The sequence below is a fragment of the Schistocerca cancellata genome, chromosome 7 (assembly GCF_023864275.1).
Source record: "Schistocerca cancellata isolate TAMUIC-IGC-003103 chromosome 7, iqSchCanc2.1, whole genome shotgun sequence".
In the NCBI taxonomy this organism is placed as follows: domain Eukaryota; kingdom Metazoa; phylum Arthropoda; class Insecta; order Orthoptera; family Acrididae; genus Schistocerca; species Schistocerca cancellata.
Window position 1 is genome coordinate 328,307,714 of NC_064632.1, and position 13,343 is coordinate 328,321,056.

Consider the following 13,343-nt stretch of genomic DNA (forward strand, 5'->3'; position numbering starts at 1 on the left):
ACAGTTGTGAACCTGTGATACCGATACCAGAGGTGCCTCAAGTACTATCCTCTCCTGTGGATCCTGTCTCCTTTGCAGAAAGTATAGGATCTGTCATTACCCGCTCACTTGACTGTGAGTGGTGTGTCAATGGTAGACCTAGGTATCCTGTACAGAGTGGATGGGGATTAGGGAGGACTCAGCATTTTGTACCGATCCACCTAACCAACAAGTTTGAGATGCTGTCTTTCACTGAAACTGACCCAATGGTACTCACTTCACCTGTTGTGGGGGAACCTGTTCTGTCCGGTGTCAGAAGGAAGCAAATGCAAAAGGGTAGAGGTCTATTAATTGTTGGCAGTTCAAACGTATGGCGAATGATAGTACCCTTTAGGGAAATGGAAGGAAGGGACAGGAAAGTGTGCACTCTGTGTATATGCCTGGGAGCTATCCCGGCAGACATTGAGGGAACAGGGTGCAACCAACTGCAGACTGTGGCGCAAGCTCGAACAAATGACGCCTGTCGTCTGGGGTCCAGGGTCATTCTTTGTTCATTCCAGCAACTGGCAGAGAAGATGGAGGAGGTCAGCTTTGAGTGTGGAGTTTCAATGAAGCTCACAATTTGCAGAATTGTTGCCAGAACTGATCATGGTCCTATGGTTCTAAGTTGAGTGGAAGGACTGAACCAGAGACATTGAAAGTTCTCTGACAAGATAGGCTGCGACTTCCTGGACTTGCACAACAGGGTTGAGAACTGTACAGTCCCCCTAAATAGGTCAGGTGCACAGAGGATGATGGAAATATATTGGATCTAATGGCAACAAATAGATCTGACCTCTTTGAGGATGTACACTTTGAAACTGGTATCAGTAACCATGATGCAGTTGAGACAACAATGATTACTAAAGTACAATGGACAACTAAAACAAGCAGAAAGAGATATATATTCAAAAAACTAGATAAAAAAAATCAGTGTGGAGGAACTTTGGCTCGAGTTTAAAAGAATAGTCGAATATGCACTGGACAGAACAGTTCATAATGGTAGGGAACCTCCATGGTATATATTCACAGTAAAGAAGCTTCTAAAGAAACAGAGATTACTGCATAATACACGTAAAACAAAGTGTATGGCTATAGATAGAGAGACGCTGAATGAAACACGCTTGGCTGCCAAAAGAGTAATGCGCGATGCCTTCAATAACTACTGTAGCAGAATATTGTCAAATGACATTTCACAAAATCCAGTGAAATTATTGTCGTATGTAGTGGCTGTTTGTGACACCAAAGATAGTGTCCGGGCCCTAGCGAATGAGCCAGGAACTGAAGTTGAGGGTAATGAAGCAAAAGCTGAAATGCTTAACTCTGTTTTAAAATGTTCCTTTAACAAAAGAAAACATAGGAGAATTGCCCCAATTTAATCCTTGTATGACTGAAAAGAGGAATGAAATAATTATTAGCACCAGTGGCATAGAGAAACAGCTGAAATCGTTAAAAAATTTAACAAAGCTGCTGGCCCTGATGGAATCCCTGTCAGATTCTACACTCAAATTTGTGGCGTTAGCCCTGCTTCTTGCTATATTCTATCGTAGATCCTAGAACAATAAAGTGTGCCCAGTTCTTGAAAAAAGCACAGGTCACAGCCATCTACAAGAGGAGTAGTAAAAGTGATCCATAAAACTACTGTCCAATATCCATGACACTGATTTGTTGTAGAATCTTAGAACATATTCTGAGCTCAAACATAATGAGGTATCTTGAACAGAATGACCTACTCAATGCCAACTAACACGGAGTCCGAAAACATCGATCATGTGAAACCCAACTTGCACTTTTCTCATATGACATACAGGAAGCATTGGATCAAGGCCACCAGGTAGATGCAGTGTTCCTTGATTTCCTAAAAAACATCTGACTCAGTACTGCACCTACACTTATTCTCAAAAGTACAGTCGTATGGGATATCAAGTGAAATTTGTGACTGGATCGAGGACTTTTTGGCAGGGAGGACACAGCATGTTATCTTGTATGGAGAATGAGCATCAGATGAAGACGTAACTTTGGGTGTGCCCCAGAGAAATGTGTTGGGACCCTTGTTGTTCATGTTGTATATTAATGACCTTGCAGATAGTAATAATAGTAAAATTAGGCTTTTTGCAGATGATACAGTTATCTATAATGAAGTACTATCTGAGGGAAGCTGCATAAATATTCAGTCAGATCTTGATAAGATTTCAACATGGTGCAGAGATTGCCAACTTGCTCCATATGCTCATAAATGTGAAATTGTGTACGCCACAAAACGAAAAAACATAGTATCCTATTACTATAATATCAATGAGTGGCTGTTGGAATCAGCCAACTCATACAAATACCTGGGTGTAACACTTTGTAGGTACATGAAATGGAATGACCACATAGGTTCAAGTCATGGGTAAAGCAGGTGGTAGACTTCAGTTTACTGGTAGAATACTGGGTAAGTGCAATCAGTCTACAAAAGAGGTTGCTTGCAAATCACTTGGGCAACCAGTTCTAGAATATTGCTCAGGTATTTGGGACCCGTATCACACAGGACTAACAGGGGATATTGAAAGTATGCAGAGAAGGGCAGCAGCATGAATGGTCACAGGTTTGCTTAATCTATGGGGGTGTGTTGCTGAGATACTAAAGGAACTGAAATGGCAGACTCTTGAAGACATACGTAAACTATCCCAAGAACGTCTATTAACAAAGATTCAAGAACCAGCTTTAAATGATTACTCTAGGGAAATACTACAACCACCTACAACCGCTAACATAGGGATTGTGAGGATAAGATTAGGATAATTACTGCGCACACAGAGGCATTCAAACAATCATTCTTCCCACACTCCATACGTGAATGGAACAGGAAGAAAATCTAATATGAGGTACAATGGAATGTACCCTCTGCCATGCAACTCATGGTGGTTTGCAGAGTATAGATGTAGATTCACTGAGATGATGCAGAGACTCACCTAGTGCAGCTTGTACAATGCTCCTACTGCTCAAATGGTAAGCAACAATTACTCTGCTGAATGTAAAAAGCTGCCAATGGTTATTAGATTTTCGCACTTGAGAAATAATTGTCATTGAGGCATTCAGTACAGACAATGCAAGAAATGGTACTTCTGTGTCCAATGCACAAAGTGGAGAGAACAATCATTTTCAAAGGGAAGTAAAATGTTTGCTGTTAAATACTTAAACAAAGTATGTCAAAATGAGTATTTAGACTCATCAAATCAACAAACAGCCACATGAGACAAGATGGTATCACTTAATCTGTTTCTGAAGTACAATGGTGCCTAACTGTTCTTGGCAAATACAGGGCTATTACAAATGATTGAAGCGATTTCATAAATTCACTGTAGCTCCATTCATTGTCATATGGTCATGACACACTACAAATACGTAGAAAAACTCAAAGTTTTGTTCGGCTGAAGCCGCACTTCAGGTTTCTGCCGCCAGAGCGCAGTGAGACAAAATGGCGACAGGAGCCGAAAAAGCGTATGTCGTGCTTGAAATGCACTCACATCAGTCAGTCATAACAGTGCAACGACACTTCTGGATGAAGTTCAACAAAGATCCACCAACTGCTAACTCCATTCGGCGATGGTATGCGCAGTTTAAAGCTTCTGGATGCCTCTGTAAGGGGAAATCAACGGGTCGGCCTACAGTGAGCGAAGAAACGGTTGAACGCGTGCGGGCAAGTTTCACGCGTAGCCCGCAGAAGTTGACGAATAAAGCAAGCAGGGAGATAAACGTACCACAGCCGACGGTTTGGAAAATCTTACGGAAAAGGCTAAAGCAGAAGCCTTACTGTTTACAATTGCTACAAGCCCTGACACCCGATGACAAAGTCAAACGCTTTGAATTTTCGGCGCGGTTGCAACAGCTCATGGAAGAGGATGCGTTCAGTGCGAAACTTGTTTTCATTGTTGACGCAACATTTTTTCTTAATGGTGAAGTGAACAGACACAATGTGCGAATCTGGGCGGTAGAGAATCCTCACGCATTCGTGCAGCAAATTCGCAATTCACCAAAAGTTAACGTGTTTTGTGCAATCTTATGGTTTAAAGCTTACGGCCTCTTTTTCTTCTGCGAAAAAAACGTTACAGGACACGTGTATCTGGACGTGCTGGAAAATTGGCTCATGCCACAACTGGAGACCGACAGCGCCGACTTCATCTTTCAACAGGATGGTGCTCCACCGCACTTCCATCATGATGTTCAGCATTTCTTAAACAGAAGATTGGAAAACCGATGGATCGGTCGTGGTGGAGATCATGATCAGCAATTCATGTCATGGCCTCCACGCTCTCCCGACTTAACCCCATGCAATTTCTTTCTGTGGGGTTATGTGAAAGATTCAGTGTTTAAATCTCCTCTACCAAGAAACGTGCCAGAACTGCGAGCTCGCAACGATGCTTTCGAACTCATTGATGGGGACATGCTGCGCCGAGTGTGGGAGGAACTTGATTATCGGCTTGATGTCTGCCGAATCACTAAAGGGGCACATATCGAACATTTGTGAATGCCTAAAAAAACTTTTTGAGTTTTTGGATGTGTGTGCAAAGCATTGTGAAAATATCTCAAATAATAGAGTTATTGTAGAGCTGTGAAATCACTTCAATCATTTGTAATAACCCTGAATAGGGAGACGGATGTCCATGGCAAATAATATGTATGAAACTTTTTAATTATTGTTAATAACTACCTACAGAAGTCTGAAGTACGCCACATACTGCATATGTTTAATTACTGTTTGTATTAAAGTTTTATTTTCCCATCTCTGAACACTAGCTCTCTTCAAATTGACATTGTTTTTGCTTCAAGCACGTAAGACGGATGACAAGTGACTATCACACTGGCTACAGAGCCAAGACACAGTAGCTCTGTGCGGGCTCTTAACAAGAAAGCAAGTTTGTACGCTCAGCTATGTGATTTCAGCTCTCAGTTATGTGACTGACACTGTACAGGGTGGCCCAGAAATGTTGCGACAAACTTTGAGGGTTTGTAGAGGTTGTCTCGAGGAACAAATCGAGGCTAGGAACCTATTTCTGGAAACATCATCCAATAACGCTACTGAGTGTTGACATTATAGATGCCGGTACCTGCTACTAGTCCAGCCTTTGGCAAGAAATGTGACTTTGTATGCTGACAGATTGGAGGCAGAACATCCCACAATGTTGTTTGTTATTCAGTGATCATTACTGATTGCCATGATCGCCAGTGCAGAAGATGGAGCTAGCTGCTGCATACACAAGCCTCATCTCCTACGAATGCGATGCTCTGTTGCCTTGGTGGATGATGGTTTCTGATACAGGTTTCCATCTGCAGTTTCCTCCTTTACTCCAAAAAATATTGCAGATTTTAGGAGGAGGAGCAGAGTAGTGTTTAATGTCCCGTCGACAACGAGGTCATTAGAGATGGAGCGAAAGCTCGGGTGAGGGAAGGATGGGGAAGGAAATCGGCCGTGCCCTTTCAAAGGAACCATCCTGGCATTTGCCTGAAGCGATTTAGGGAAATCACTGCAGATTTTAGAGGGTTTCAGAAGAAAAATAAACTGTAGATGGAAACCCATGTCCAAAACCATCATCCGAGGTAACAGATCATCTCATTCAAGGGAGACAAGGCTTTTTTTCTATGTAGCTGCTAGCTCAATCTTCTCTATTGGCGATCGTGACAATCAGCTGCAATCACTGAATAACAAACAACATTGTGAAACATTCTACCCACAGTCAGTCAGGGTACGAAATAATATTTGCTGCGAAAGGGGTGGGCCTAGTGGCATGGCCTGGCATCAACTTCGATGCTCGGTAGCAACATTGGACGATGTTTATAGACATGGGTTCCTATACTTAATTTGCTCCTGAAGACATCCTATACAGCCCCTCAAGCATTGTTGCAATGTTTTTAGGATACCTTGTATGGCGATTTGGTATCTTTATTAATTTCAGTGTTTACATTCGGAAAAATCATAAAAATGTTTCTAAATGCATTGGTGGCTGAATTACACTTCATTAGCATTCTTCCAATGATCTAATCTGGTCTCTGCCTTTCTCTGAGCTAGTATTATCCACCTTAAATCACTATAGAGGCTAGACAACTGCAATTTAATCCAGAAATGTAGAGATAAGCTGCTGTTATGGTGTTTAGATTGGATTATGAATATTTTTATCTTTTGCAATTTACACATACCTACCAATAGTACTGGCCCCTGCAACCATAAGATATACTAATATTTAACAAAACTTACTGTTACAATATGAAAGATGTGGTAGTAAGTAGACAAATAATACTGAATATATCGTATCGTTTTTATTTAAATCACCTAATATCAAGTATCTTTTCACAACTGTAGCAATACAAGCCTAAATGACACAAGCAGGTTAGAACAGGATGCATGAAACCTACACCACTTGGGAAGCTATACAAACTGGCCAGATTTTTAGACCCGCATTCCAAACAATTGTATATGAGCACACACAAATATTTCAACAGACTTTCGAAGAGTGCCATGCTCTACATCATAAACTTAGACAACACTGTCTATGGGGAGCAGCAACCTGATGCTATATTTATATTAAAATTATCAGTCGAGATTGCAATAATATTTGTTTATTTACCAGTTTGAGCTCCCGTTAAAACTATCTTCAGAATTTTTGATCCCCTATGGCAGGTACTGGCAGCTCCTTGGTTTTCTCGTGATAACATGATCATGCATGGTGTACAATTGTGGTATCACAAGCGTGACGTAAGCGTGTTGTGGTGTGTGACGTCATTACAGCGCGGAGTTTGGTTTGTGATTGTGGCGTGTTTGTAGATGTCGTGTGGGTGTTTGTCGTGCCCTCTGGTGGTGTGTTCATGGTTTTCGTTTGTTTGGTGTGTTGGGGTCAGTTTGCTGTTGCTCAGTGGTGAGTGCTGTGTTCGTGGTTTTGAAGCGGAATTTGTATTAGTGAGTTAACGGTTTTGTGTGATGGTTAATGTAATGGTAATTGCTGTACGTCGGGTGAGTTTGTTATTGAGTGTATTCGGTTGTGGTTTTTTGCTCAGGAATGGATATGAAAGACCGCATGAATAGTTGAGGGCGATGATGGGCGAGACACCGTTAGACCTGATCAAGTTTATACAGCTATTCGGATTAATTGCCGAAGTTGTAAAGTGCTCTCTTTGCCGTGAGGCGATGAAATTGGTTAAAGTTCCGGCCTGTCAGACCAGGGACGAGTACATGTGGTGCTGCAGGAAAGATGGCGTATGGCGTTCCATAAGGCGCGGTACCTGGTTCGAGAAGTCTAGATTGGGCATGCGTGAGATTGTGCTTGTTACATATTATTTTTGTTATAGGTCCCCACAGAGTTTTTGCGCGTTTGAGACTGGTGTGAGTGAGAGGACTGTTTTGGACTGGTATTCCTTTTGTCGTGAAGTGTGTCCGGAATTTATTAAGTACAGGGGTAAGTTGGGGGGGCATGGGGTGGTTGTGGAGGTGGACGAGTCGCAGTTTGGGAAAAGGAAGTATGGGAGGGGGAAGTCTGTGGCTGGTCTTTGGGTGTGGGGGGCTGTTGTTCCGGGGGGTGGGGGTTCCGAATGTGTTTTTAGGGTTGTGGAGGGGAGGTCGAAGGCTGAATTAGTGGGGTTAATTGAGGAGTATGTAGAGCCGGGGTCCACAGTAGTTTCCGATGCTTTTTCTTCTTATAGGGGGTTGGGTGAGAGGGGATTTAATCATTTAGTAGTGAACCACAGTTTAGAGTTTAAGAATTATGATACAGGGGCTTGCACTAACACAATTGAGGGGATGTGGGGGGCGGTTAAGTCAGTTCTTGGGAGGGGGAAGAGGCGCTCTTCCAACCTTCAGTCTCATTTAGATGAGTACTGTTGGCGGAAGAGTGTCCCAGAGGGCTATTGCATTGTTCGGGTTTTTTTAAGGGCTGTGGGTAAAATGTATAGGCCGAAAGTGGTTAGTTAGGGTGGGCTGGGTAGGTGGGTGGGTGGCTGTGGTTCAGGGTGGGGTGGGCGGTTTATTTTGTTGTATAGTGTTTGTTAAGGTGGGGGGGAGGGGGAGTGTGTGTGTGTTTTCTTTTCGTTGTGGAGGATCTATTTTGTTGAAGTTTTTGTTGAGTTGTAGTGTGTGATTGAGATGTTTTTTATGTTGTATTTGGTTTATGTTTGCGGGTTTTTTTATTTTGGGGTTGTGGGGGAGGGGGTTGACGTTTGGGTGGGTTGGGTTTTTATTTTAGTTCAGTATTTTTTCGTGTGTGTGTGTGTGTGTGTGTGTGTGTGTGTGTGTGTGTGTGTGTGATATTGTGGTGGCCAATCTAGTTTCTGGGGCTGGAACTTTTTTGTGGTAAGTTCCCTTTTTTTTTGTTTTTGGTGTATGTGTTGTGTATTGGGTATAGGGAAGTGTTTCATTGAGATTTGCGGCTGTGAAGCTTGGTATTGGTATTCGTATTGGAAGATGTGTTTGAGATCGTAGGTCATGGGTATGGGTAGTGGTCGATATGGGATTGGTAACTGGTGTTGAGCAATATAGCTGGAGGGAGGTGTTAATCTCAATGTTTGGTGGAGTATGTCGATTTTTGTAATTGGAGATGGGATCGGGAGTTGCTGTTGAGGTATATAGGTCAAGGAAAGTGTTCGATCCCAATTTATGGGATCGTGGGCTGCTGTAGATGTATGTAGGTTTAAGGGAAATGTTTGTTTGCTATGGTTTGTGTTTTTTTTTAATTTTTGTATTGGTGGATGGGATCGGGAGATTCTGTTGAGCTATATAGGTCAAGGGAAGTGTTCGATCCTAATTTATGGGATCGGGAGCTGTTGTAGATGTATGTAGGTTTAAGGGAAGTGTTTTTTGAGTTTTGTATTGGGGGATGTGATCGGGAGGTTCTGTTGAGCTATATAGGTCAAGGGAAGTGTTCGATCCTAATTTATGGGATCGGGAGTTACTGTAGATGTATATAGGTCAGGGAAGTGTCTGATTCCGGATAAGAATGTGTTTTTTTGGTATTTGGTCAGTTTCGTGATGTTGATTTTTTTTGTCGTTTTGCGCGGTTTTGTATGGCGGTCGGTGGCTACATTTGTGTATATTTAGTTTCTCCCCACCCAAAAACCCCCAATTTCCCACGCTTGTCCCGTTAGAGTCATTAGGCTTTTTGTGAAACCTGTGTATTTCAGTGTTTATGATACGTATGCGATGTTTTTATATCCACCATATTGGAATTGTCGTTTATGGTCGTTTCCGCCATATTTGTGACGTCATGGGTCAAAGCCGACGGGTAAGATCGGACGCTTTTGTATTTCCGAAAACCACAGAGCTGCCAGCACTAGAGAGCCAAAAATTCTGAAGATGAGTTTAACATAAGCCAAAACCAGTAAATAAACAAATATTATTGCAATCTCGACCATTCATTTTAACATAAATGGTCTACAAGTTGCTTCATATGGACATGAAAGACTTTTTTCACACAAGAGATTCTTTAGCAATGAGCTAAATAAGCCCCCAAAAGCCAATCCTGCCTCACAAGAGATGCCCCGAGGCAAAACATCATGCTGGAAGATTTGGAGAACATTGAATCACAACAGAACGGTGTAGCACCAGTAAAAACATATGTCATTAAATGAGGCTTCAAAGTTGAAGCAGACAACAAACATGACCGAGGTGAAGTCCAGGATATGGAAAAATTACAATGTTCCAACTGCCCCATGAGGTGTTCCCCTAATGACATATGGCTCAACAAGAAACACTGGACGTAGCTCAATATTGAGCTGCAAAACTTTATAAAACAGATTTTCTGGAGATGAAAAGTAAAGTAAATGCACCAAGCACATTGAGCAGGGATCAACGGAAGCATTTAGGACTGGTTGTTGGCTTTTGAACTTAGACGTAGCAATGTCAAACATGGACAGTATATTTGAAAGTCGGCATGTGAGAAGAGAGCTTTATGAAATAGGTAGGCTGCTTGATATGGCATTCTCTTGCAGCGAAGTGGATGAGTTTGTTGTGTGTGATGGATTCAACTGTGAAGTTCAACATGCATACATTGACAGAAGAATTGTACGATATTTCAAGCATTATAGACTTCCTTCGGAGTCTGGTACAGGCCCGTTGGTGGGTCATATAAAATCCCATAACCGTGGAAAGCCTATCAAAATGATTTCAACCCATTTTTATGGGGAGCTGTTGGGTGAAATCTGATTCAACAGGGACTTGGTTCATAAAATCTAGCACGGTGACCTACAATATCATACATTTTATTTATTACGTTTGGTGTCAATCAGCTGTATGTATTTATGCCCATGAGTAATTATTTATTTATTGATTGTTTGCAGAAACGAGAGTGGGGAGCTGTATATTTTAAAGTTTCTTCAACAAAAATAATCAATTCTTTAAAATATAATGTAATTGGTTAGACAAAAAAATCTACTCGCCAAGCAGCAGAAGAAAATGTACAGAAACATTAAGTAAATGTGCAAGCTTTTTGAGCCAGTGGCTCTGTCCTCTGGTAGAAGGGTTGTTGGAGAAGGAAAAGGAATGAAGGAAAAGGACTGGCAAAGTTTAGGAAATGAGAGTTCGGGAGAGTTCAGGAAAGTCCCATGTCAGGGGAGACTTACAGGACAAGTGCAGTCCTCAAGAATCAGTCTGTCCTCCCGTGACCCAACATTCCACATGACTTTTCCAAACACTCCCCATTTCATAAACCATGTCCGTTCTCTTCCTTCATCCCTCTTCCTTCCCCTTCAACCCTTCTGCCAGAAGAAGGGGCCACTGGCTCTGAAAGCTTGCTTATTTACTTATCTTTCATATGCTTCTTTCTGTTTGCAACGGCTTATTTCTCATGGAGTATTTCATAGGGGTATGCAGACGGGATTGACAGAGGACAGGGGGTGTGGTAGAAATTATTTAGTTATATTCATTTCTTGGTTCGTATGATAAAGAAGAGTGTATTACAGTGTTTTGTTTTTCAATAGACTATAGCAGTTATTTTTGTACAATTTTGTTTTTTGAGTAGTAAGCATGTTGTTAATATGCATTTATCCTGTTTTTGGCTTTTACTGTGAATGTACTAATGTGTGTTTAGTTGATATTAGGGATTTCTTTTACATTCATATCACTGATGTGTCATTTGGTTTATTTGTGAATATTATATTTTGGGGGATGGTGGGTGCTGTGGGGCTTATCTGTATGTTAGGCACACATAACAAAAGAGATCTTGAGTTGTAACTGTATTGTTATTTTTTTATTATAACTGTTTCATGTTCAATCAATACTGTGAAGTCATTTGAGCTGCATAGATACTAAATCTGACAAAGAAGTGAAACTTTCGAATCCTTTTTAAATGTCACTTGCCATGGTATTGGCACAAGCCTTTTAGATGATCATCATTATCATAGAGTTTTCACATTTCATATAAAACATCTACCACAATACACAAACAAACTGATGACATTGTATAAAATGAACCTCTATACCTAGGCTCAACTGCCTCTGTAGAGAAAGTCACTAACACAAGCATACACAGTAGCACTCAACTTGAGGTAAGCTGGACCAAATCCTCATGGAGGAAAATTTTCACTGCCAGTATTTGTCCAGCAAAAGGGGGAAAAGTAGTGGCACATTCTAGATTAAATTCCAAACCTCTCCAGAGTATATCATGAACTGAAGGTATGTGACACTGCTGATGATGATAGGCCTGTAAGATGGGGATGATAAGCTCAGTGACGGCCTTGGTGCTATTCAAGAGACATTGGCTACCTGTTGGGACTAGGTTTCATCCATAAAAAATCCAACATTATGCTGCACATGCAATCATCACAGTTATCCACATGACACTTCGTAACAGATCGGAGGAGGACAATAGCAAAACCACATCCATTAGGACCTTGCGGAAAGGCAATGCAGACTTCCTGCATCTGCTCCACAGCACTCACTTCCTGAGTATGGGTTCATTTTGACTCTGCTTAGAGATCGAGAATCATCCTTTGCTCTGGATTTACATAATACACTACCCCTAAAGTTTTCCAAGCACAAATGCATTAACACCTTCACTAACAGGGCAAAAGAACGAAGTATTACCGATGAATACTTCATAATGCATAGGGCAAGTCTCAGATTATATCGTACGTAACTGTGCAACAGTGTGATACATGCCTTTGCCGATAAAAATGCCATCGAAGCTATATAACATAACACAGGATACTTCAGCAGTTATCGAAATGAAACTGATGAAAGTGTTTGCTAATTCTAGGAAAAAGATAATCCAATGATTCAAAATTATTGAACGCGCGTTTACCACGAACTTGTAAAATGATTGGCACATTTCGAGTTTCGTATGGTTAGTGCCAACTAACTTCAATGTAGTTTGAGGAGCTAGAAGCCAGCTACCAGTTAACCACGATTTCGGATAGTAAACAAGTAAGATAAAACACAACGCACTTTACCTTCGATGTTTTACTATTGATAATAGCAAATCGAATCCTAAATATGAGGGGTAAACAAAAACAATAACACGATGAATGTGCCAAAAGCAATAACAGCACGCTTTAATGAGCGAACTACAGTGTGTCAGTAAGCTACAAATGTTTACTTCCATAGTCCCTCGTAATACGTAAACAAAGGCAAGCATACTTAGTATTAGCTACATTTTACACGCACAGTAACATTAATAAGAAACACTTTATATTGCATCGACAATAAACGTAAACTAATCCACTAAATGTAGCAACGTCATTTAGAAACACACAAACTTTCACAAAACAGGAAGCATAGATAGTCAGCTGTAAGCAAATCCGGATTGGCAGTCATTGTTTTGTATAAAATTCGATGTCTAGTTGTACTGTGCAGCTCATGAACCGTTATATTTCGCTTAAGGATTTACTGAAAGTTACACTTTTGACTGAAAATTAAAGCTTATACTGATGCTGTGCTCGTTACAACAGTCAATAAACACATAGTTATGATTAAGTCAGCGTATTTTCTATTAGTATTCAAGCTCAGCATAACATTACCTTTTCTTTTGAAATCATGTCTCACCACAGCCTACCCGACACCAAATGATCAATAACAGCGCGTATCTGTCAAAACATTAAAACATCTACAATCAACACATTAAACCGCGCAAACACCTACTCGTCAAAGATACTCCATTCTACGGAATCCATTTTGACTATCGATATATTGACAGTCGATGTTCCAAAATCATTTCTTTCAAACGAAACGATTAATATGTGAGTTCCCATATACGCCGAAAGCCTGCACATGCATACGTATAGAAATTCTCATGTGAACCAATTTGCCTGTGGAAACCTTCTGTTGGCATATTGAGGTGAAAGTCAGAAACGTCAAAAAACTTTTT

At 41.0% G+C, this 13,343-nt stretch overlaps 1 protein-coding gene across 1 annotated transcript in view; it reads right to left on the reverse strand.

The window, feature by feature from the left end:
- LOC126092058 (histone acetyltransferase KAT7) overlaps positions 1-13,130 on the reverse strand; it is a 562,552-nt gene extending 549,422 nt beyond the window's left edge. The window contains exon 1 of the mRNA XM_049907464.1: positions 12,997-13,130. Coding sequence (XP_049763421.1) covers positions 12,997-13,014 — 18 coding nt within the window. The 5' untranslated portion in view covers positions 13,015-13,130. The remainder of the gene's footprint in view (positions 1-12,996) is intronic.
- Between the last annotated feature and the right edge of the window lie 213 nt (positions 13,131-13,343).